This window comes from Aulostomus chinensis, chromosome 14, assembly GCF_037954235.1.
Source record: "Aulostomus chinensis isolate RoL2024-O1b breed Wild chromosome 14, RoL_Achi_v1.0, whole genome shotgun sequence".
Taxonomy (NCBI): domain Eukaryota; kingdom Metazoa; phylum Chordata; class Actinopteri; order Syngnathiformes; family Aulostomidae; genus Aulostomus; species Aulostomus chinensis.
In genome coordinates this window covers 13,776,719-13,799,215 of record NC_141333.1, presented here as the reverse complement: position 1 = coordinate 13,799,215, position 22,497 = coordinate 13,776,719, and the positions used below count along the sequence as shown (strand labels likewise).

The following is a 22,497-nucleotide window of genomic DNA, read 5'->3' as shown; positions in this document are numbered from 1 at the left end:
CACTAAATAGAACCAATGACAGGAGAGTTTCTGTTCTATTTAATCAAAACTTTCAGGCAAAACAGGCTGAAATGCTCAGTAGAGCTTAGATAAAAGCATCATCGTTTCACCCACTGGTGGAGAACATGCACGCTAGAGACTTGTGCTGGGCAAGATGGTTACTTTTTGTTATCTGTCAGCAAACTGTAACGTGTTTAAATCATTTAATCGTGCAGCTCCGCTAGGCTTTCCAAATCTTATCAGACCGACAGTCGTTTTGCAGGGGTTGGGCTCATGTGTACACTGTTCTCAACTGGATTTTTATGAAATTCTGCATATGGTCTGAGCTCGATCACGATTGTTTCCATCTGCTGTTGCTAATTTCTTGTAGCGGCCATGACGTATGAGTGATATCCACAAAATGACTTATACCTCTAACATGCCTTGATGGATTTCCTGATCATTTTATTGTTTATACCTTCGTGGGGTGGGCTGGTGTGATAACGGTGAAGGTGCTACATGAGATGGATCCCCCTGGCAGCGGCGTGTCTAGATTCTAGTGTGATGAAAAGCCATCTGGTTGAGGTCAATGCAGCTCACTGATGTGTCAGCGTTGTTTTAGGTGGTTATGGATGCTGCTCCAAACATCATTTGTCTCCTCAAACGTCTAGCGATGTGAGGATATGGTGATAATCATATATTTTAACCAGGTTTTATACGAGTTGACACGAGCAGATTGGAAATGTAGTTTAGTTTTCATCCACAAGGCTAATAATTTTGTAGCAGCTGTTCAAAACCACTGAAGTCTTAAATTAACTTTGCTCTATGTACGTCTAGCAACAAATAACCGCAGACACACTGAAATGTTGATTTTTAACACCCTGTACAAAGTCTGGATTTGCTGCTGTTGCTTGCATTTCTGTCTCAAAATGTGATTAGTATTTATCCACATTGTTTGTTTATAGTAAAGAAAAGGAGCTTTTGGTTTGAGCACAGTGGAAATGAAGTTACACTCCAAAGAGAAAATAATATTTACCTGGGCTATTTGTTTACATGGCAGATTTTTCCCAGTTTGAAACAGAAGAATGTGATCTTAATGACCTCTGTACTTTTCCCCTCTGAGCTGCTGTGTAAATATCAAAATACTCAACGGGCAACGTGAGTGGATGCTCATATTAATCCTGGGGAACAGATTTGTGAACAGAGGAGGAGGAGGAGGAGGAGGTGATGAAGACAACAGTCGCGGATTACTCAGCGGAAACCATCCATATGAATATGGTTCCAAATGCTCATATTGTTTTATGAGTTTCACACTTGAGTGTCAGCCAATGTTCAGGAGTCTCTTTTCATACTAAACATCTGCTCATCTGTCATGTTTTATGGCTCCAGGAACACACGTGGAAAACAACACACACATACATGTAGACACGCAGGAGCAGACATGACAGGGGTTTTGTCTCCTGCAATACCAAATGTTATTTTGCTGTGAAAAGAAGCTGAACAGTTCTGTACAGAATGTGTTACTGACCAGGAGAGAATATATTACATCCACGTTAACAGGCTTGTTGTCGTAGTATCTTACGGTATATCAGCTCTGAGCAGTCTTGCCTCCTTTCATACAGCAAAACCTTGAAAACAGGCAATGCTTTGACACCTATTTGGAGTACTTTGAATGGTACCAGTATTTTAGCTTTCATTTTAAAGTGTCTTTTATTAAGATTTACTTTTCAAACATGGAAACAAAGAGGATTCTGGTTAAATTCAAATGTGTTGGTGTTAAAATCTGACATTTTGAAACAATAAAGTAAATTTATTTATGCATCCACTCTCTATGAAAGACAACAGAGGTATAATCTAAATTTATTAGTATAAACACATGCTGGAAAACCTAACTTTAATTTAGATAATATGAGTCATTGTACCATGGTAAGAAACTTCTAATGTTGCTGCATTCATTTAGGAGGATTTACACATGTATAATTCCCTGGTTTGTATAGGAACAATAAGAATGCTTTATTTATCCCACATTGGGGAATATTTAAATAGTTTCAGCAGCATTTACAGAGGGATTTATGAAATAAGAAAAAAAGCAAAACAAAAATAAATAAATATTCATCTTTATATTAGACAATTACCAAAAATATCTACATGAAGTGTGTATCACGTAGTAAACTTTGCCAAGGCTGTCGCCCTCGCTAATCATCAGTGCTACTTACGATGTGCTCCCATCTCTGAAAAACCTCCACCAGTGGTATGGCAAGGACCCAACCTACGCCTTCTGCCCAACTCCAGCGTCTCTCAAACACATCATGACCAGTTGTAAGACCAGCCTCACACCAGGCCGCTACACCTGGAGGCACATCCAGGTCCTCAGGAGCCTGGCAGAAGCTCTTGAGAGTAAGAGAACAACCAACACTTTGCTCCTGAGAGCAACCAATCTCTTCAAGGCACCAACATATCTGGGAAGGACAGGAAAAGCCCAAACATCAAACTACTACGTCAGACATTGGACTGGTGGCCATTGCCCGGGACTGGAAGATGCTGGTGGATATTGGCCAGCAATCCACTACCCTTAGGCCAGACTTGGTCCTCTGGTCCCCTTCACTGAAGTTGGTGTACATTGTGGAGCTCACAGTCCCATGGGAGAATGCAGTTGAAGAGGCCTATGAGCGTAAAAATCTGTGCTATGCAGAACTGGCAGCAGGCGCACAACAACGAGGATGGAATGCAAAAGTATATACAGTTAAAGTGGGATGCAGAGGATTTGTGGCTTCTTCCACCATCAGGCTGCTGAGAGACTTAGGATGCCATGGTCAGGCTCTGTGGCAGACAGATAAATCAGTCTCTGAAGCGGTTGAAAGAAGCAGCCAGTGGATATGGCTCAAGCAGAAGGACCCATGCTAGGCTCCAAGAACAGCAAGATGACCCACTTATCATCCACTTCCCCTCCCCCCACATGAGAACCCAGGTCAGAATCCTCCAGGAGGAGGGGTACAAGGCATCTGGCCAGACTTGACTCAGGGAAGAGGATCCCCCTGGCTTGCATAGTCTCTGGGGATATGCCATTTAAAGATCTAGGCTGAACTCATGAGTGGGCATGAGACACAAGCTCAGGTTGGATCACCCTGTAGTTGGCCACCTTTGATGAGGGCGTCTCTTGTTGAAAGGCCAAAGCACCCCCTGATTCAAAGTGCACACGACTGATGATGCGTCCCGAAATTGTCATCCTTCCCCTGTATGAGTTACACCTCCCATGCCACTCTTAACATCAAGGCAAACCTCATGTGAGTACCATCTATGGGCACAACGGGAAGTTCTTAACACCACATCCTGTGTTTTTTTTTAATGAATCTAGAAAGTTCTCAGTGAACGCAAACCTCCATTGAAGTGACCTTTGGCTCCCTGCCCTTTGCTGCTGGGACCCTAATTAAAGCTACAAGCAATGATGAGGGGTCCCCACGACCACCCAAGTGTGTAGCTGTTCTGCAGAGTGAGAGGCCAGTGAAGCCTGATAGTATTTGGAAACAGCATGAAGGAGCAGATACTGCATGCTCTGTGGTGCCTCCACTAGGGGGCACTAGAGAAACCACATTTACTACATATCAGGTTGACATACATCAAATTAAAGCAGCACAGTTTAATTTTGATGTAAGTCCTACTTTAACCACCAGGTGATGCTATGACTATGACTTAAATCCAGGTTGTAGACATCGTCAGTTTAGGACTCTTATCAAGGTTTTGAAGTGTTTCCAGATGGATCTAGTCAGCGCTCTAGAAATACATCAACATGTAAACAATACCCTTCAGTTACTTCACTTGCTTGACCCGTTATACACCGCACCACCAAGCTGGTGAAAATCAGCATGACATTTTTTTTTTTGGAGTAATCCTGCCGATAGAGAAACACCATGGAAAACCTGAAAGCGCAACCAGCTGTGCACGTGTGCGTGCGTGTTGGGTGTGTATGAATGGTTAGGTGGCCCCATTTAATGTAGTCGTAGTAAGTTTTCTGGCTCACTTTCTTGGCTTTAAAGTGCATCACACCATCCTCATTTATAGATGGAATTTATCATGGAGATGAATGGGGGAACCTGTTTGGCCCCTGTGGATGAAATTGCTCTGTCGGTCAAAAATTTCTAATTTAAAGAATCGGCTCAAGTTTAGCTGAAATGCTAAAAATGTAAAATGTATATGTAAATACAAACAATGATATTTCACGAATAGTTCACCTCTGTCCTGTTTATTGTAGTAGATAAAGGCAAGTGGGTTTCTATCTAAACGATTTAGCTATCACTCTATCAATCTATCGATATATCTATCTGAATGAGGGCGACACCGTGCGGCCACATGAAGTAGTGCTAGAAAATGCATTAATACATATTATCGCGGATGTATAAAGACACCATAAGACATACAATATCAGTCGTGACAATATCAAACATGCTGCAAAGTGCAGTCGTCACAAATATGTTTTGTTTAAGTTTAGTTTAGTTGATTGAATTTGTTTCAGTGATTTCCTTATGTGACGTATCGCGTGACGTCATCGGCTGCCGACGGGACAGGCAGTGTTCAACTAACACCGATTCACGTCTTAGCAGGTCGAGATGGAGATCCTTCATAAATGTGTTGTTGGTAAATTAGCGGCCCTGGTGGTCTTGCTGCTGGTGTCGGCAGGTGTTCCGGCCCAAGCTTCGCCGGAACGGACCAAGACGGTGGAGTTTAACGTGAAACCGGGAGGAGTGGTGCACACTTTCTCTGAGGGGATTGTAAGTAATTCCATTGATTATTGGGCCAACAAATCATGTTCTCATGATAAACCGCGCCCAGTTAGGCTTCCTCAGCTAGCATAAAGCCAGAAGTCTGCCTCTGTTTGCAGGTTTAATTCATTTTATCGATTAACTCGGTGTACTGTACTTAAGCAGCCGAACCAGAGCTGACAGAATTCATATAACACGAGCTTGAATGTGTCGTTAAAATCGGATATGTCGCACTGAGCCATGGTTTTCAACGTATCTGATAGTGAAAGGAAGATGAGTGTAGAGAAACTACATTCTAGAGGTGATGACGACACAGCCTGTGAGCGGCTGACACGTCCCTGGCTGACCGACACAACGCCTCCATTCATTGGCTGAGAGGCTGCAGAGCCTCGGTACGCTGCTGCGGGTGGAGGTCGATGTAGAGCCAAGTTTTCTTCTATTAAAGACCCCCCCCCCCCCCCCCCTCGACATTAAAACCACGTTTTTTAACCTTAGAATGTCTGTATGGTGGTAGTGATACGCTAGATGGAGACAGTATGAATCTCGTCTGATGCATCCTCATGGCTATTTAAAAAAAAAAAAACACAACTTCATTCAATACTTGAACAAGTTCAGTAGCAACAAAGAAAACACAGGAGTAGGAAGTTTTTATGATGTTTTTTTCAGGGGATGAACCAATGTAGTTTTTCAGGGCTGATGCTGATTATTTGAAGGAGGTCAAACAAGGATACTTGTGGCTGATATTCAGCTGCAGTAAATGTCAGAATCAAAAGTACCAGTAACACAAGTGTGACTTTTAAGTTAACATGTTCAGCGGAATATTTGTATGTGTTATATTTAAAAGAAATTTTGATAAACATTATATTGTCTAGACTTCTTATTAGTTTTTAAATTATTTTTTTGTACTTTTTTTTCTTTTTTGTTCCATTTCACTTGTTTCAAATCTTGTTCAGCGCTGCAGTTGTCTTTGTATGTGTTACATAAATAAAGTTTCACTTGACTTCTTTGGTACTGTTTGACTTTGAGGCTCCACTAATGTTGGTCTCTGAGTGACGGCGCTGAAAGTTCACACTGTACTTAATGTTCATTCGGTTTTAAGGAAACTATGAGCTCTCTGTAGCCTGTCACTACTCCGACAGTTCAACTTTTTAAAAAATGATTTTTTTCCCCGACATTTTAATCTCCGCGCATCTTAAGAATTCCTGTTTCTTACTCATGTTAGCTCACTGTCTTTACAGCGGGAATATGAATGCTCGTTCACATACGCCTCACAAGGAGGAACCAATGAGGTGAGTGTCCGTTTCCCTCTCGCACCATCAGACTTTTTTCCACCACAGAAACGTGAGCAGGAACCGCCCCCTGGTTGGCTGTTAACAGCTCTTGTTGGTTTCCATGTCAGTTTCCCCCAAACAGATATTTTTTTTCCAACAGTTTTGAGTGCAATGCAGATTTTGAACTTGAAGAATATCACAAACGAACAACCCTAACGCTTGCTGCTTCCTCATACTGAGCTGTTATCAGCATGCAAAAAGAGATAAGTAGCAACTTGTGAGTCAGCAGCCAGGTGGTGTGCTGGTCTGTCATGTTGCCCATGTGCATGGGGTCATACTGTAGGTTCGAATCCTATGTTGCCTCCAGCTTGGGTGGGCTCTCCTCCAGACACAATAGCCTGTGTCTGCTGTACTAGCGCCTCCTCTAGCCAGGTGGAAGCACAGCTGCTGGCGAGTCCACAAAACTTGTGAGTCAAGTCAGGACAATTAGCAATGACCCATCGGCCCCACCAGCACTTGGCAGTTTTTCAGGTTCCGTCAGCAGTGCCAACAATAGAGTAGGTACTTATTTCACCCCTGAAAAGAGGTCTAACAGGGGCAAAGATGCTGGCCGCTTGAAAATGTCTCCAGAGGCCCTGCAGTGGAGAACAGCTCGTATTTAATTACAGTGAGTTTAGTGTCTAAATCGTCTGTATTTTTCCCAAACAGCAATGGCTGATGAGTGTGGGTCTCAGTGATGACGACAGGCTGTTCTCATGCTCTGTGTGGAGGTGAGGCAAACACACACACACACACACACACACACACACACACAGACCACCAACAACTCCAACCTGCATGCCATCAGTGTTCCTGTTTTCACTGAGTTACCCTGCAGTTTTAGTTTATTACGACCACGATCACATTTCTAACTTTAAAGTCTAATTGCATGAATGTTTATGAAGTATTTCTTCTTGCTTTCTAACAGGCCTCAGGGGAAATCCTACCTGTTTTTCACTCAGTTCACAGCAGAACTGAAGGGGACCAAAATTGAATATGCTAATGCATACGTAAGTATAAATGAAACGGTTCGTTTGGGTAAATGATGCTGGATTATTTTTGTAGATGTTGTGCTTCATAGAAAGTCCACCAACGCAGCGTAGGGGTTTTAAAAGTCTTGCATAAAGGTAAGTGGTAGGGTACTATTACATCAGCCAGTTACATTGTAAGACCCATGTGAATCAGATACATAAAAATCAAGCAAAAAAATGCAATTTTTGTAAGCCTAATTGCTCCAGAACCAGAAAAATATAGTTATTTTACTGTGGCTGCAACGTGTGACAAAGCTTTTCCTGAGTTTGTGCTCCTCAGCTTTTCTCCTGCTGCGTGATTAGTTGGCGCTGAGCTTGTGTCGGACAGCAGAAAGCTCCTAGGACCTCGCTGCCTAACAAAGACAAACTGTAGTGAGACTTTCTCCTTGATATTACCTCCGATGTTTCAGGCACCCGCTCAGTGTTGAGATTAAAGCTTTCCCTGCGCCCGGAAGAGTTTAGAAAGTACAGAGTCTGCACAAATGTCACAAAATCAAAGCAAAGCACAGAGTTGATGAACATTTTTGCGTAGCCTGCAAATAAGGAACGTCCACCTATGCTCTGGCAAAACGGAACGTCTTTGTCAGGCCCAGGTCTCAGGATTTTTCTGCCCTGCAGCGGCTTTGCTTTTCATGTTGAGATATTTAACACACACTGCTGTCGACCCCCCCCCCAAAAAAACAAAGCACAGATCAGTCTTTTCATGACAATTGTTGTCGGTCCATTTTGGGCTCCTTTTTAATGTGTATTACTGTTCATTTATCTTAAACAAATATGATTGAAATGGGATTTGCTGACATTAAGTGAAGTTTTGCCATTTTACCTTTCAGTACATGAACTATCTCACACTTGCACACACACGCTGTCATTTTACCTTTCAGAACATTAACACACACACACACACACACACACACACACTCCCTGTCATAATGTATTCCCTGATTCCCAGGACCCTCACCTTAACCTGAACCTAGCTCTAACTAGAAAGCACTCAGAGAGCACGTACCTCCACCAAGGAGATCTTTCAGCCCCTGGCAATTTAGTGTTGGGCGCTAATTAAAACTGACAGCAACGACCTCCCCGCACGGCGCACTGTGGCTTTTCCATAGAGTGAGAGCGAGGTGAAACCTGATAATATTTCGATTTTGCAGGAAGGAGCAGGCTAATGCGTGCACTGTGGTGCAAAGATCACTTCCTGCATCCAGCAGGTGGCTCAGGACAACACACACTTGCCATATATAATGTTGCCGCACATCAGGTGAAGACAACGCAGTGGAATTTTGATGCAAATCAAAAATGTGTTAAATCAGGCTTACTTCCTTTAACCTCCAGGTGGTGCTATGATTTAATTTAGCTTTTATTGCTTGAAGTTTCGATGTTTCCATTTCAATGGCAAGGTGTCACAATTGGCCACGTCACCAAGGTAACAATGTTTACCAAAAAGTCTTCACAGTCCACAAACAAACGCAAGACATTTCAGGTTTGTGTCTGCTATGTACATTGCTAAACTTTTTGTTACACAATTCAAGTAAAGAATTTCTTTAACGCATCTATCAAGCTCTTAACTTTCAGCTCATGTTGAGGACACACACATTCAGAACATTTAGAACCCTTCACACTTGTGTAAACCTGAACCTTTAATCTACTTATTTCTTGTAAGTATTTCCACCTATCAGACGGATTTACTGTAACAGGCGTCCCGGTGACAGCGTTTTCTTGCGGGGGACGAGTGCGTGATGCGCATCGTTGCACTGTTGACCCGGTGAACTTAAGTGAACTTGTTTCCAGTCTCGTTCATTTCCTCCCTGAGATGTTTTCTCACGCAGTGACCTCTCCTTCACACGGCTGGTGTTAGCGATACCGCTCACGATTAGACAGCTTCATCTAAAATGGGTAACATTTGCGTCAACTACACAGAAAATATCTTAGGGGATATTAGCACTGCCTCCTCTCACTCGTTTACTGACACTTTGTTGTGGGAGAGCGGAAAAGTCTTAAAATTTGTCACAATACCTCAGGTCCAAACATTACTGATGTCTTTTTTTAAACCATACTATGGTGGGAAAGAACTCCAACTCAAAACCTTTCCCTATGTTCAGGGACTTGTTTGAAGAGACAGAATACCATCACCTGCTCATTTCATCCTTTGCTGCACGTCTCCTCCACCTGTGTCTCCATGGAAACACATTGTGTCCTCTATGTGCCCTGTTGTGCTCCATCAATAGAAGTTGGAGCGACTCTACATCCCAGCCTAGGAACAAACTAACACACTGAGGCAGGGGAGAAATAAAAGAACTCAAACTTTATTTGTGTCTATGCACACAACATAGCCTTGGAAGGTCAATGTCTGGACTGGAGCGCAGTCACTTAGTGGAGGTCTGATGCCGCCACCAGTGAAGTGTAGCACACCTTGACACGCCTCCTTCCCCCAGCAAGGACAGTGCTGTCACACTGTCATTAGCGAGAGCACATGATTCCTCCTCCTGCTCTGGCTCCGTGCCCCTGCGCGTAGAAGACAAACACACAAATATAATTTCACTAGACGATGCGATAAAAATAACACGCTCACAAGCATCTCCCTGACCTTGTCGTTCTACCCTCCTACTGTCTCTCATCCTATATTTTTCTCCTTTTTTCTTTCCCTCTCATTCTCCTCCTCCTTCTCATTGCTGCTGATGTCTCCAGTCCCAGACAGCGGCTGCAGGACAGAGCGATGTGCCTTTGAAACCGGAGGAATTTACCGTTAAAGACTCAACAGGTGAGAAATTCCACCCCCACCCCTTCACTTGTTATGTCAATCTCCCGCTCTCACTGTGCCACCCTCCGTCAGGTTGCCAGATCCCCGCTGGTTTCCTTCTAAAGCATATGCTCCATCTGTTAGTGAGTTTCTATTTATCCCTCTAGCATTATTTGATGCTTCTCAGTTTCTGCACATATCCCCACAGCGGCTTCAGTTCCAAACCGTGATTAGCAGGGTTTGACAAGACACCCTGAACACCACTCTTAACTACCCTTTTCAGCTGATTACAAACCCCAGTTCAGCAGCTTACAGGCTGTACTGCACACTTAATCCCATTTTTTAGAGCCAACACTTCCAGTCAGAAAAAAATCCTAAACTTTTTGGCTTCGAAAAACAATCAGTGAACTCGCCAGACAGTCAAATACTTGTACATCCATTTTTAACAGACTACAGAGTCTCCACAAGGGGGAGCTGCTCTGATATTGCCTGACCACGATTGAATTGATAGAAATTTAGCACAAAAAAAAAGTTCTGTTACTTTTGACCTCCAGTTTCCTTTTATGTCACAAAATAAACGCAATGTAAATCATAGAAGTCTGAAACTGTGTGCCAGATGGAGTTGAGACGTTCAGTTTGCATGGCGTTCCTGCTAGGACGGACGTCTCCGATTTACTCTGATACTGAGAGGAACTGCAGTATGATTATTCTGGAGTCATGCAGAGCATCTGTGGATTCATGTATTCACAGATGCTCACCCCCTCTCCTTTTTCAGGCTTAATATGTACAACATTAAATCTCACATTAGCTACATGACGCATGGTGTCTTTAGGGCCCCTGTTTGAGGTGCGCGTACTTGGAGATAATTAAACAGTTCAAAACTGACCAGGAATCGATAAAGAATTTGGAGCAAATTGGATAAAAAAACCCGTTTCAATTCTCATCCCTCCCTCTACAGCACCCCTGTTGCAGCATTGCAGGTGTACAAACTGCAGCAGCTAATACATCTTACCTGCCGCAGGTGTAATCTCCTGCTCCAGACACTTCTCTTGCCAACATGCGGGGGTTGGGGAGGGTCAGACCTGAACTGCAGGTCTGAAACTGCTGTCTGTGCAGCTTGTTAGTTTCAGCTGCTCTTTTAATATTTACTCTGACCTTAGTTTGTTTTCCCCTCTGATTCCTAGTGACCCACACCAGTGGAAAGTTCAACGCACAACTCTCCAAGCTGACGGCCATCGGGCGGACACGACATGATGAGCTGTGATCGTTAGGGAGCCTGACTTGGCGTTGGCCATGTTTGGACAGTGGAGCTGACTCAGGAGCAAATTGAGGATGGGTTTAGAGGATGTTTTCTTGAAAAGAACATGGCTGATAATGATACTATCTTGGGAATACTTTGTATTGTCTGTACGTTAATTACATGGTATGTTACCATCTATTAAAGCAGTAAAGGCAGCCATTAGCGGAGCTTCTCCTCCACATAATGTCCTCACAGTCTGCCACAGTGCTTCCATAGTTAGTTTCTGAGGCTGTATGATTTACAGAGATCAAATCTGCTCTGATCCACTGGGGATGTATGTGAATGTACAGAGGATTGGTGTCTGGGGGTTGCAGAGTGTAGCTGGCATATTTAGTGTAGGGGAGGGATTTATCCATCTTGTGTAATCCTGAGGAAAGTGAGTAATCCTCAGTATCATTGTACATACAAATGATTATACTTTTCCTTTATCTCCCTATGTTCTGAGCTGCAGTTAAGAACAACTCTGGTCTCTGTTTATCTTCATCTGCTCTAGATAACTGTAAACACCACATCTGATACCCCACCACTCCTATGAATTTCAACTTGTGATATACACACAATTTTCTTTGCCAATACTCGTAGTAGAGCAGATAGCAGCTTCATGTCATGATTTAATTGATGTACAACACTGTGTTTATGCAGTGTAAAGTATACTTTTTTTTTTTTATTTGACAAGAAAAAGCCTAAATTGTGATCATTTAAATTGGACATGAGCAGGAAGTTATTGTGCAGAAGGAGAAAAACGTTTTAATAAAGATGACTAGAACCTTTTCATAGCAGCCATCATTCTACTCAGTGTGTCGCATCCTTTGGAATGAGCCAGTATTCACAGATAAGGACCAGACCCACCTGAACAGTAAAGGGAGGTAATTAATGTTATCAGTTACACCTGTGTACCCTACAAAGACGTGCCAGAATGGTCCACTGGGTGCACGCAGTATTTGCCGGTATCGAGAATGTCTGAGAGATGCCGTCATTTAATCGTGAGAGCTGCTCAAACCTGTTGCATGCGTGGATCAGCGAGGATATCGCGCTGGTTTTTGAAGTACATCATTATTTCAAGCTCGCCTTCCTCCTCCTCCCCCTACTTTCTCTGCATTCTTATATAGTAAGTAGGATCGCCTTCATCTTCCTTACATTGATCCGACCTTCTTAGATCCCCACAACTGTCCAGAGGATGAGTTGTGGGGATTGATTTCAGATTTTAGCTGATTTGTTTCTCTGCTCGGATTACGTGCCAGACTCGTACCTTGTTAGGTTGGGGTTTGGTGTTTCTCATCTCTTTAGGGGGGGATCCTGCGGGTTGAGGGAATGCTCAGCCAGCAGAGACATTTGTGGGGGTTTTTTTTGTTTTTTTTTTGTATTTTGTGTCCAATGAGGCTCCCTCTGAGGTCCCAAACAGGAAATAACCACATCCAGGTGCTGACCCAGAATAGAAAAACACACACACACACACACACACACACACACACACACACACACACAAGATGTTACTTATTTTGTACATGTTTGATTTTTCTACAACGCGATTGTCCCGATTTATGGTGATATGTGATGGATGACTCAATAAAGACATGCTGTCACTGAGAATTCAATGTTTTTGTCTTATTATGTCAGTCATAATCCGATTGAAACTCCCACAGCCTTGTTAAAGGGTAAACATGAAAAGAAAGGAGAAATTTGACTGCCTGTGAAGAAGCATTAAATATTCTGAGCACTGTCAGAGGCCGCAGAGAACATAGTGGGGAGCGTTTTTATGCTTGTGTCATATCTGTTCAAATTAACAATAATTTTAGCAGCAGCACTAATGTATTCCTGATTTAAACTCATTTTCCTGCAGCAAAGAAGAAAGCCAGATTCTCAGCAAATAATTCACACTTTGAGTTTGTTTCCAACTTCATTCTGTAAGCGTACTCGATTAACATATATTGTCCTTGGATAAATGTTTCCATGAGATAAAACGCTTCCATTGTTTCTTCTTAATTTCTGGGGGGGGGGGGGGCAGGATCTGCTAAATCCAGATGCACATAAGGGAATGTACATATCGTTGATCTTTGTGAGCTTAGAGAGATATAGTGTCAGGCGGGATTTATTCATTTCACGTTAAGCCAAGGGAAAATCGTTAATCTTGATGGTTGACAAAACGGCATCATTTGTGCTAAATTTCTATCATACAAGAATATGTTTTACTGCAAAACTTTAACGTTGACGACATCAATTTCATTAAGGACTCTTGAGCATATTCAGAAAGATCACACTGAGCCGAAGAGTCACTACTTGTAATAACAGCACCCTACAGCAAAGCTCTAACTATTACAAATGCTTATTTCTTGGTTTGTGGCCTGATGGAAAAAAAGAAAAAAAAGGGTATTTTGTTCTCAGGATGGCTGCTCTGTTGAGTAATGAGTCTCTGTGGCACAACAGCTCTTTATTTAATATCTGTTCAGTCCTTTTGTGAGACTCAGAGCTGCCTTTATGTTGTCATTTGAACCTAAAACACAAAGCACTGTTTACCATCTGGTAGCAGTACAGATGTTTACTTCAACCCCCCCCCCCCCCCCCCCCCCCAAACTGGGAAAGTTTTAATTGCATTCATTAAAGAGGCTTGATTCTAGACATTTTAGTTACACTAATCCTGTGGGTCCTGGGACGCCATTATTCTACTGAAATATCCCAACCATTACACTGTTCTCTTGTCATTTATAGTTCCCAACATGATGAATTGGAAACTTAGAATTCCCTTGACTTTTGAAATAACTCTACAACCACTGGAAGAATTGCAATGAAATGTTTGCCCTACAGAAATAAGGGTTCCCAGCAACAACAACACGTGATTGTAATGACTTCAAATCGAATTATTCCACGGAAAACTAATGATATTCATGTCAACCCCAGCTACGCTTTGTATTTAAGGCTGGTTAGCACAAACTGGATTGTTGTGCAACATGTCATATAACTTTTATTTTGTTTATTCTCAGTGACAGCACATATCAGCAACTATTGCTGTATGCTATACATGCCAGGGTTAGCGTACATGCTATGCTAATATTCATTCATAGCCCTTGCCAGTTTAGACTTAAATGATGGGACAGACTTGTGTTTAATGGTTAGCTTGCTAACTAAATTGGAAATATCTGTAATCTCTCTGTCACAAACAAAATTCTTCACATTGCATTAATATCTCGTTTAATTTTGGTATGAAACTAAAATACTCATAATACATGTATGAGTATTTAAGGTTATCATACTTTTAACATAGTAAGCAATATAGCGAGCTAACTAGCTGCACGTTAAGATTTTAATGAGCATTTTTAGTCAGCTGATGTTAGCATGTAGCTGCTAGGAAGACAGGAGAGGACTGTTTAACTGTAATCCTCTTGTATTTCATGTCAACCTCATGAAGAAATCACACAACATTCAAAAAACAACAATTAATTGTTTTAATGTGTATTTTGTTGTTGTTGTTTGACCCTGACATCCTGGTCCTCCGTACCAAGACAGACAAGAACAGACAAATCACAAGCACAAGTGCCACTGTGCAGAATTCCTTCTTCATTATTGTAATTTAATATTTGTCACAAGTTTTCCTCCTATTACAGTGAAACTGCTTTGTCCAGCTCCTCTAGAAACGTATTAATAAAAGAGGAAATATATTTGAGAGCCAGTGTTGTTTAGATTTATTTCTTCATTAGGATCAAATGGAGCTTAAGATTGTAACATTTCAGAGAGGCCAAAATCAGATGACCTAAACGAATGAACCATCGATTTTCTGTGCTTTATTTATGTAATCAATCCGGCTGGCATTCTGGTGTTTGTTTTTCTTTCTTCTCTCTCTCACACTCACACCTGCCCCCCTATTTCTCTCTCTTTGCATCTCCTGACATTTAGAGGGGAACAGATGGAGATTGTAGCCAGGTCGGTCAAGCCAGAGGCAGCAAAGGAGATTTTTGTAACACCAGGGGCCCAGTGAAGGGTACAACGAATGGCCAGCTGCCCCCTGTCTCCCCTGATGTGCACCCAGGCGCTAGGCTTGTGACCCAGTCATCGCAGAGCCACTCGGCCTGTTGATTTCTATTCTGGCCTGGTTGGATATATTTCTTGCACTATACTATGAGAGCCCAAGTTGTCTGTACTACTTCTTGTTATAGCATCAAAACTCCTAACCAGTTATTATCTAACACTGACAATACCAAATAATATGAGTGGATGTTTCTGGGTAAGTAGGTTTAAGTGCACTTAAGAAATCCTTTATTGCTTTGTCTTTTCTTCGTGCAATAATTACTGTTCGAGGCTTTTCCTTCATGTTTCTGTTTAATTAGTCCTTTTGCATTGCCCTTTAAGAGTGCAAACTGTGGGAGTCAGAGAGCTGAGGTGCAAAGTGAGCATCTGTACGGAGGCTCTTGTTACCACAGCATTAACCCAGGCAGATGTTATGGTGACCTGTGTACGTTCAGTGTATCTACTCAAGAGATCTGTGTAGAAGGAAAGAGGGAAGAGGACGTTAGAGCCAAGCTGTTCTTCCCATCATACTCACCCACCCCAAGTTGCCTCTATGTCCTGTCACCTTGGAAACTTGGTCTCAGCTCAACTGGGTGAGCCTTACATCACTCATGGCTGGTGCTGTGAATATGGCTCCATTCAATCAGCCTCCCCCTCCTGCTGCTATGTCTCACACCGTGGTAGAGAGCAGTCTCCTTTTCTCGGGGTACGGGGGAGCTTTGCGGGGCTCCTTGGCCATATTTGTATGTTCTGTGAGTTTGTGGTGTGGGTAGGGCGGAGGTTTGCGGCCCCTGCGGCCTCGTGCTGCTTGTGGTTTAGCCATGGCTGCGGGGGCGGTGCACACCTGTGAAGGTTTGTGAACTGGCCCTGCTGAGGAAGCTCGCCTCTCTCTGTTGGTTTTGGACACAGTTTGAGTGTCTGAGTTGGCGGATGGGCAGCTAGCAGATGGAGGCCGGGTCAGTGATGGACACAGCAGGCCAGCAGATGGGTGGTCACTCTGTGGGGTCTCTATGATGACAGAAGGGCTAAGGGAGCTTGGTGGAGGAGGCTTTGGAGACAGAGAGGACTGAGGGTGGATGATGACAGAGGAAGAAGCTCCAGGGGAGTGAGGCTGGGAAGTTGGGCTGCTGGGGTGATGGAAGTTTACTGTTAGAGGGGAGAGTCCAGGAGTGGGAGGCCGAACAGGGAGGCTTCTTTGGGGAGACAAAGTGAGGTCATGAGAGGTGATGTTTTGTGGTTGAGGCGGGTTGTTGCTCTTAACTGATGAAGCTTGATCATTGGCGTATGGCAATGCCCCCCCTTGTCTGTACCCTAGACTACAGGAGAACCGAAGAGTGTGTGTCCTCTCAGATGAAAGCCCAGAGTTTACCGGGTGTAGTAACAAATTTGGTGGAGACCGGCTCCTGGTGTTGCGATCTCTCCTGAGGATGCTGGTGGTTCCTGACTGGTTTTCAGGCTCTGACGTCCTCTGATGGGTGCTGGCCACCGTCGCCTCATTGGAACCTGCAGGAGAGCTGCCGTCAGCGGGAAGCTTGGCACAGTCGCCTCCACCTGGCGGCTGTTGCTCTTCCTCATTCAAATCAATGGATGAAGTTAAATAGTCGATCTGCTGCACCACCTAGAAAACATACAGTGATGATGCATAAATACATAGAACATGGTGATGATGAATGATGAGGCTGGTAATATTCCACCAATTTTACACAGGAGGATCAGTTCACCAGAGTACTACTGGCGCACTGCAGATTGTTCAGATCATTCACAAAAGATCCTATTAACATTCAACTACAGTGATAAATCTTTCAGCCCAATTGCAATAGATAATTAAACAATAAAACACTAAAAGATGGTGGCAAAACCCGAAAGTCAAGATTGGATGATCATGAGCATCTGAAGGATAAGCAACTTGAATTAATCACATGAATGTGGAAATTATCATTTTTGAAATGGATAGTGACAGAAAAATTGGATTAATCCTTAACCAGTCCTGCTAGGTGTTTCCAGGGGCTAAAGTTTTGCAACAGCAAAACATTAAACATGAAAAAAACAACAACTTTGGCCTCCTTGTGATGTGATCGCACAGCCATGACACCCCTCAGCGTGATGGTGACTGGAGGTCCAAGCACTCAGAAGTCATAAATACATTATTACACGGACATTCAGTACTCATAGTTTGTACAACAGTCATATCTGAGTCTTTATGTATATCAGAACTACACAAATGACTTGAAATGAATGAGTCACAGGCGTAAGCTGGGCTACTTCATCCTCCTAGCTTTAATACCCTTCCTCCAACCACACCCTCATTTGTCCTCTTCTTTTTGAGCTAAAATACACACTAAAAATGTCAAGACTGCACGGTTGATAGAAAATCTGCTAAAAACTTACAGTATAAATACTTGCTACAATAGTCTAACCATCTCTTGTTGTAGTTCTGGCCACAGTGTCCTCAGGACCACATTTTACTTTGATGGTGTCATCACACATTCACGAGGGAAGCAAGTGAAAATGATATAGTTTGGCTTATTTGTTTCTCAAGTGTGCATTTATAATTTCTGGCATTTTAGAGGTGATCTCTCACTAAATGTATTGTGCTGATCTGCAACTACAAGTACATATCATGAGCTACTACTCACAAAAATGTCCCTAAAGAGGATGAGATCACTTGTACTGCGGATATGGTTGGATGGGTTTCTCCCGTAATGTCTCCCTGGATGTAAAGAGGGACAAAATACACCCTAACACGCATAAGAACACACAGTGAATGCAGCGCATGTAAAACATGGGTGTGTGTATAACACACAAATATAGTCATTTTGTTGGACACACTCATACACAGTGATGGAGGCTGGAGAGATTGAAGAAAATTACACCGGGGAAAATGTTTGACCTATCTTTCCACCTGCTGTATGTGCACAGATAAATCCTCAGGCCCTGCTGGAACAGATGAATTATTATTTTGTTCTCTATGTTCAACAACATCCTTGCTGATGTCAAAAGATGATTTTTTTTGTGTGTGTTTGTGTGTGTGTGTGTGTGTGTGTGTGTGTGTGTGTGTGTGTGTGTGTTTGTGTGTGTAGCTTTATAGGCGAGGCATTTCCTATTACTTTGAAGTACAGCCTGTATATGCACATCCAGTGACTGTGGGCAGGTGCTGCTTGTTAATGTCAGGAATCAGCTGAGATAAAAGAGCAGAGGACCCCGGTTTCTGCTGCTGTTCCCAAGAGTATTTATTAAAAACAATGATTTTTGACCCCTCAGGTCCTCATGTAGTGCTGATGAATGTTAAGAGAAGTTTGTTGTGAAGCTCTGATGTTTAAGTTGGTTTTAAAGGTGCAATGTGTAAGGAACGGCCAACATTTATTAACACTCTTCAAATAAAAACAGGCACCATATTGCAGTGCTGTGGTCGATCCTCTACTTAGTCCATATATCGAACTGTATGAGGTTGTAACAATTTTTAAAAAAGACAAACGGAAAGATACACGAAATTCAATCAAATGGCAAAATTCTGAGTTCATGTATGCGCCAGCTACTAATTTACATTACAGCTGGGTATTAATGAGTTAACTTCAGTCTCCTAAAGAGGTGGGACAATGCTGTAATCCATGTGACACAGGCAAGGGAAATGACTCCTCATCGCGCTGTTATTGCTGTTATATGTTATTTCTTGCTTTCATTTTTTCCTCATCGAAAACATTCTTAACTTGTTTCTGGGCAATTTCACTCTTTGAGTCTCTCGTGGTGTATGTAGCACGAGCACTTTCGGAGGTACTTGTAGAAGGGAGACTCCAGAGCTAGCTGGTCAGCATGCTAAATTCAGAGACTGCAACACAATACATGCTGTTATATTTGACATAACATTGAAAACCATTGTATTTTCCAAATCCTGTTGATGATGTTTCTCAATAACCCACTTTCTCTTAGAGTTGTAAATCTTCATTACCAAGAAGATCTTTCTTAGCAATTACAATGATAATATTGCTTGGTTGTTTCTAAGTTGAAATCAGTAAAAACAACAACAACAAAAAAAACAACAACCTTTAAATCGAATTGAAAGTCAGCACCATATATACAGTACTGGATGGGGTGTCACATGACCTCTGCCAAACTCCCTGAAGTTTTGGGTCATAGCAAGGTGAACACACGAGAATCTTCCATCATCTTAGCTACATTTGGAACAAAGGAGCGATACAGTGCTTGTATTTGTGCGATTCACTTGGGGTGGAATGAAGCCAAAATACTTTCCTTTAATGTGTTGTTGTTTTTCTTAAAATACACAGTTTTTGGGCAGTGATCCATCAAAATGCCTCAGCGCAAGATCACTATCACACACCAGCGTGAGCTTGTTTTTATGACAACTGCTCCTTCTGTATGAGAGAAAATGTCTATAGTGTTGTTGTAATATTTGTATAGTCTGTCTAAAATGCTTTAAAGGATCATTACAACTGAAACCGTGATTGATTTTTAAATAAAACGGAGGCTCATGCAACAGAATGATAAAACAGGGCTTTGAAGTAAAAAATGCGACCAAAGTCTTCTCTGTTGCTTCTCTCTTCCTTTGATCTGTCATCTCTGTTGTGAAAATTTGAGATTTTCTATCAGTGTCTGTCGTCTCCCCTCCTACACCCCTTCTTTTAGAGTAGGCTATATGCTCTTTCATCAGTGTTACATTAACACTGTCATGCAAAACCTCACGCAGCAACCCCCCCTCCGCACGCACGCACACACACACACACACACACACACACACACACACACACGCGCACACACACACACACACACACACACACACACACACACACACACCCCAAGCAAGGATGATGAGGTTACTACCTCGGGGTTTATCCCTGACCCCCATAGATGCAGATCAAATGCCAAGAGGCGAGATTTACGTGTCACTTTTGCTGAACGTGGAATACAAGGCAGACGTACTTAGACATAAATGGATTATGAAAAGCATCGGACACTATCCAGCTGTGCCTGGAGCAGCATCTGTCCATGAGCAGGGAGAGATGAGAGAACAGAGGGGATGTCAGAAGAGAGAGACAGAAAAGATGCAGAGAGGAAGGCTGCTGCTTTGCCTACTTGTCACACAGCATCATCCCAGAAAGCTCTGAATGCATCAGGCAAATGAGGCATAACTATTGTCTCATTCACCTCTATGAAAACGCACACATGAATTGACACTGAGCACTGTGTGTGTGTTTGTCTGTGTGTTTGTGTGTGTATGTTTAGCGACAGAGGACAGTGGGGAGTTGGAGAAACAATTTGCAGACTGTGGTGGATTCGTGCATCCCTGCTGCTGACTTTTTAATGCATATTTAATTCTGCTGAAGAAATACATTTCTGGCCTGCATTGTTATATGTAAAGTGTGCAAGCCCTCAAGCTTTTTAGCATGAGCATGAACATTTCCTGCATGAGTGGAAAAAAATTAGTGGGAGAGGATGCAGAAACACCTCTGTTCCTGTTGTTTGTGTCTTCTTTTTGGTCCTGCATAGAGATGCGATGATTAGTGAGGTTGAATAAACATGAATCAGACACTTAGTTATTCTTATTCTAAGGCTGCAGAATCAAAGTTACCTCTTTCATTTCCTGCTGAACGTCCCTCAGTGCTGTGAGAACTTGTTCCAAGTTGTCCACCACCCGTTTTATCTGGTTCCGTACCAGTTTTCTGTTGCAGCCCATTTCCTTCCTCTGTGATTCTCCATCATTGCGCTTTCTTTGATGAACCCACGTCTGGTCCTGGCCCAGGACTTCAATGGGCTTTGAGACTGGTCTGTGTTTCCCGGGGCCTCGTAATGTTGAAGTAAAGCCCAGGCCTCTTGGAGGAATCTCAGTGGAGAAGATGACTCCATTTAGGGGACTATTGAAACCCTCCACAGGTGGCTCCCTCAGTGCTGTCAGGTCTCTTTGGCTCTGGGAGTTCCTGCTGATGTAGCTTAAGCTGGATCTGAAGCCACGCTGCCCGTCTGTGAGTCCCTGAGTATCTGAGCTCAGCCAGCTAGATGAATGAAGGTCTCTCTGGTGGATAGTATGGCTGGTGTAGTCCCACACCTTCCCCCTCCTTTCCTCCATGCACACAACAACAGGCACCTTGCAGTCTGGCTCTTCAGCATGCAGTGCAGGAACAGGAACCGGAGGGGGTGCCACGAGTGGCCCGTATTTCCTGACTGAGGTACTAGTCCCATCATGACTGAGTGTCAGGTGGCTGCTGTGGTTCCGAACAAAGGTGTTCTTGTTCGGGGTCGAGGTGGAGCTGTTGTCGGGGGTGCTGGGGTCTGGGTCCTGCTCTGGAGACTCTTTGGACCTGGCTGGACTGTCCTCTCTCTGTTTCCCCAGACTCCCTGGAAGGATGTGATGCCCCCTCAGCACCACCGGCAGCATCCTCGCCACCCCCATACCATTACACCGAACTTCCCCTTTCTTTGCTTTGTCCTTTCCCTGAATGGAGAAGATCCCAATCCCTTTAGTTCTCTCGGAGGGGGTCAAGTTGTTGCAGACCTCTGAGTTGGATTTGTGTGGTCTGTTAAGCCCCAGGTCCGTGCTGTGGTGAGGCTTCAGAGTATTGCGCAGCCACGGGATGAAGTGAGGAGCGTGGGGTTTGAAGCCTCTCTGCTCCCCAGCTGCTGGAGCCCTGCTGTTAGAGAACATGGTGATGGATGATGTCCAGCAGCTTCACAGAATGAAGAAGCACAAGAGGAAGAGGAGGACTCCTGAGACAACGAGAGCTTCCTCCTCTTTTTCCATGAATCTCGTCCTACTTTTGCCATTAACATAGACTGTATTGGCTCAATCTTCCCTCTCCTAATCTTTTTCCAAAACTTTTATCTGCCTCTCTCCCGCCTCAGCTCATATCCAACCCACCTACTCCTTTTTTTTTCCTGTGGAAGCCTGTTTTTGAATCTTTTTTCACCCTGCCTTTTTCCCCTTTTCTTGTTCCCGCCTCTCCTCCCACTGTTCTCCACGTTGTAGTGCTCTTGAGCCCTTCACCCTCTCATCGGGCCTCTTTCTTCATCTTCTCTCTCTGCTTGCTTGCGTCTCACTGGCTCAGTGGCAGTGGAGGCTTCCTGTCTCTACATCTCTCTCTCTCTCTCGCTCTTCCTGCACCCCCCCCCTCCTGCACTGCGCTGCACTGCCTCCTATCCTCGCTCTCTCTTTCTTCCTCCCACTCCCTCTCACCGCTCTAACTCCCTTTCTCCATTTCCCTCTCCTCTCCCCATCTCTGTCTCTTCTCCCCGCTAACAACTGCCTCTGCCTGTCCCACTGTCATCTGAGAATCCCTTATTGTCTTCTGTCACTGCAGCTCTGTCATACTCCTCTCTCATTTGTCCCTTTTTTGCACCCCCACCCCACACCCCACCAAACCCCCACCCCAGGAGA

At 43.5% G+C, this 22,497-nt stretch overlaps 2 protein-coding genes across 5 annotated transcripts; one reads left to right on the top strand and one right to left on the bottom strand.

Annotated features, from left to right (window-relative positions):
* The first annotated feature begins 4,524 nt into the window (after positions 1 to 4,524).
* mydgf (myeloid-derived growth factor) lies at positions 4,525 to 11,886 on the top strand. Its single transcript, XM_086224434.1, has 6 exons — positions 4,525 to 4,745; positions 5,975 to 6,025; positions 6,716 to 6,777; positions 6,975 to 7,056; positions 9,763 to 9,835; positions 10,999 to 11,886. Exons 1-6 carry the CDS (start codon positions 4,584 to 4,586, stop codon positions 11,076 to 11,078), a joined length of 510 nt encoding a protein of 169 aa, XP_086080560.1. The 5' UTR covers positions 4,525 to 4,583; the 3' UTR covers positions 11,079 to 11,886.
* On the bottom strand, positions 9,402 to 22,266 carry LOC147249825 (uncharacterized). Of its 4 annotated transcripts, none has more exons than XR_015119250.1 (3): positions 20,698 to 22,266; positions 15,649 to 16,731; positions 9,402 to 9,579 (listed from the first exon to the last, which is right to left on the bottom strand). XR_015119250.1 is itself a non-coding variant. In XM_086224433.1 (2 exons), exons 1-2 carry the CDS (start codon positions 21,766 to 21,768, stop codon positions 15,784 to 15,786), a joined length of 2,019 nt encoding a protein of 672 aa, XP_086080559.1. In that variant the 5' UTR covers positions 21,769 to 22,266; the 3' UTR covers positions 14,683 to 15,783. The 4 variants fall into 4 exon arrangements, 1 of the variants encoding a protein (XP_086080559.1); XR_015119251.1 differs by having other exon boundaries at positions 15,653 to 16,731; XR_015119252.1 differs by lacking the exon at positions 9,402 to 9,579 and adding an exon at positions 14,683 to 15,586 and having other exon boundaries at positions 15,679 to 16,731.
* Between the last annotated feature and the right edge of the window lie 231 nt (positions 22,267 to 22,497).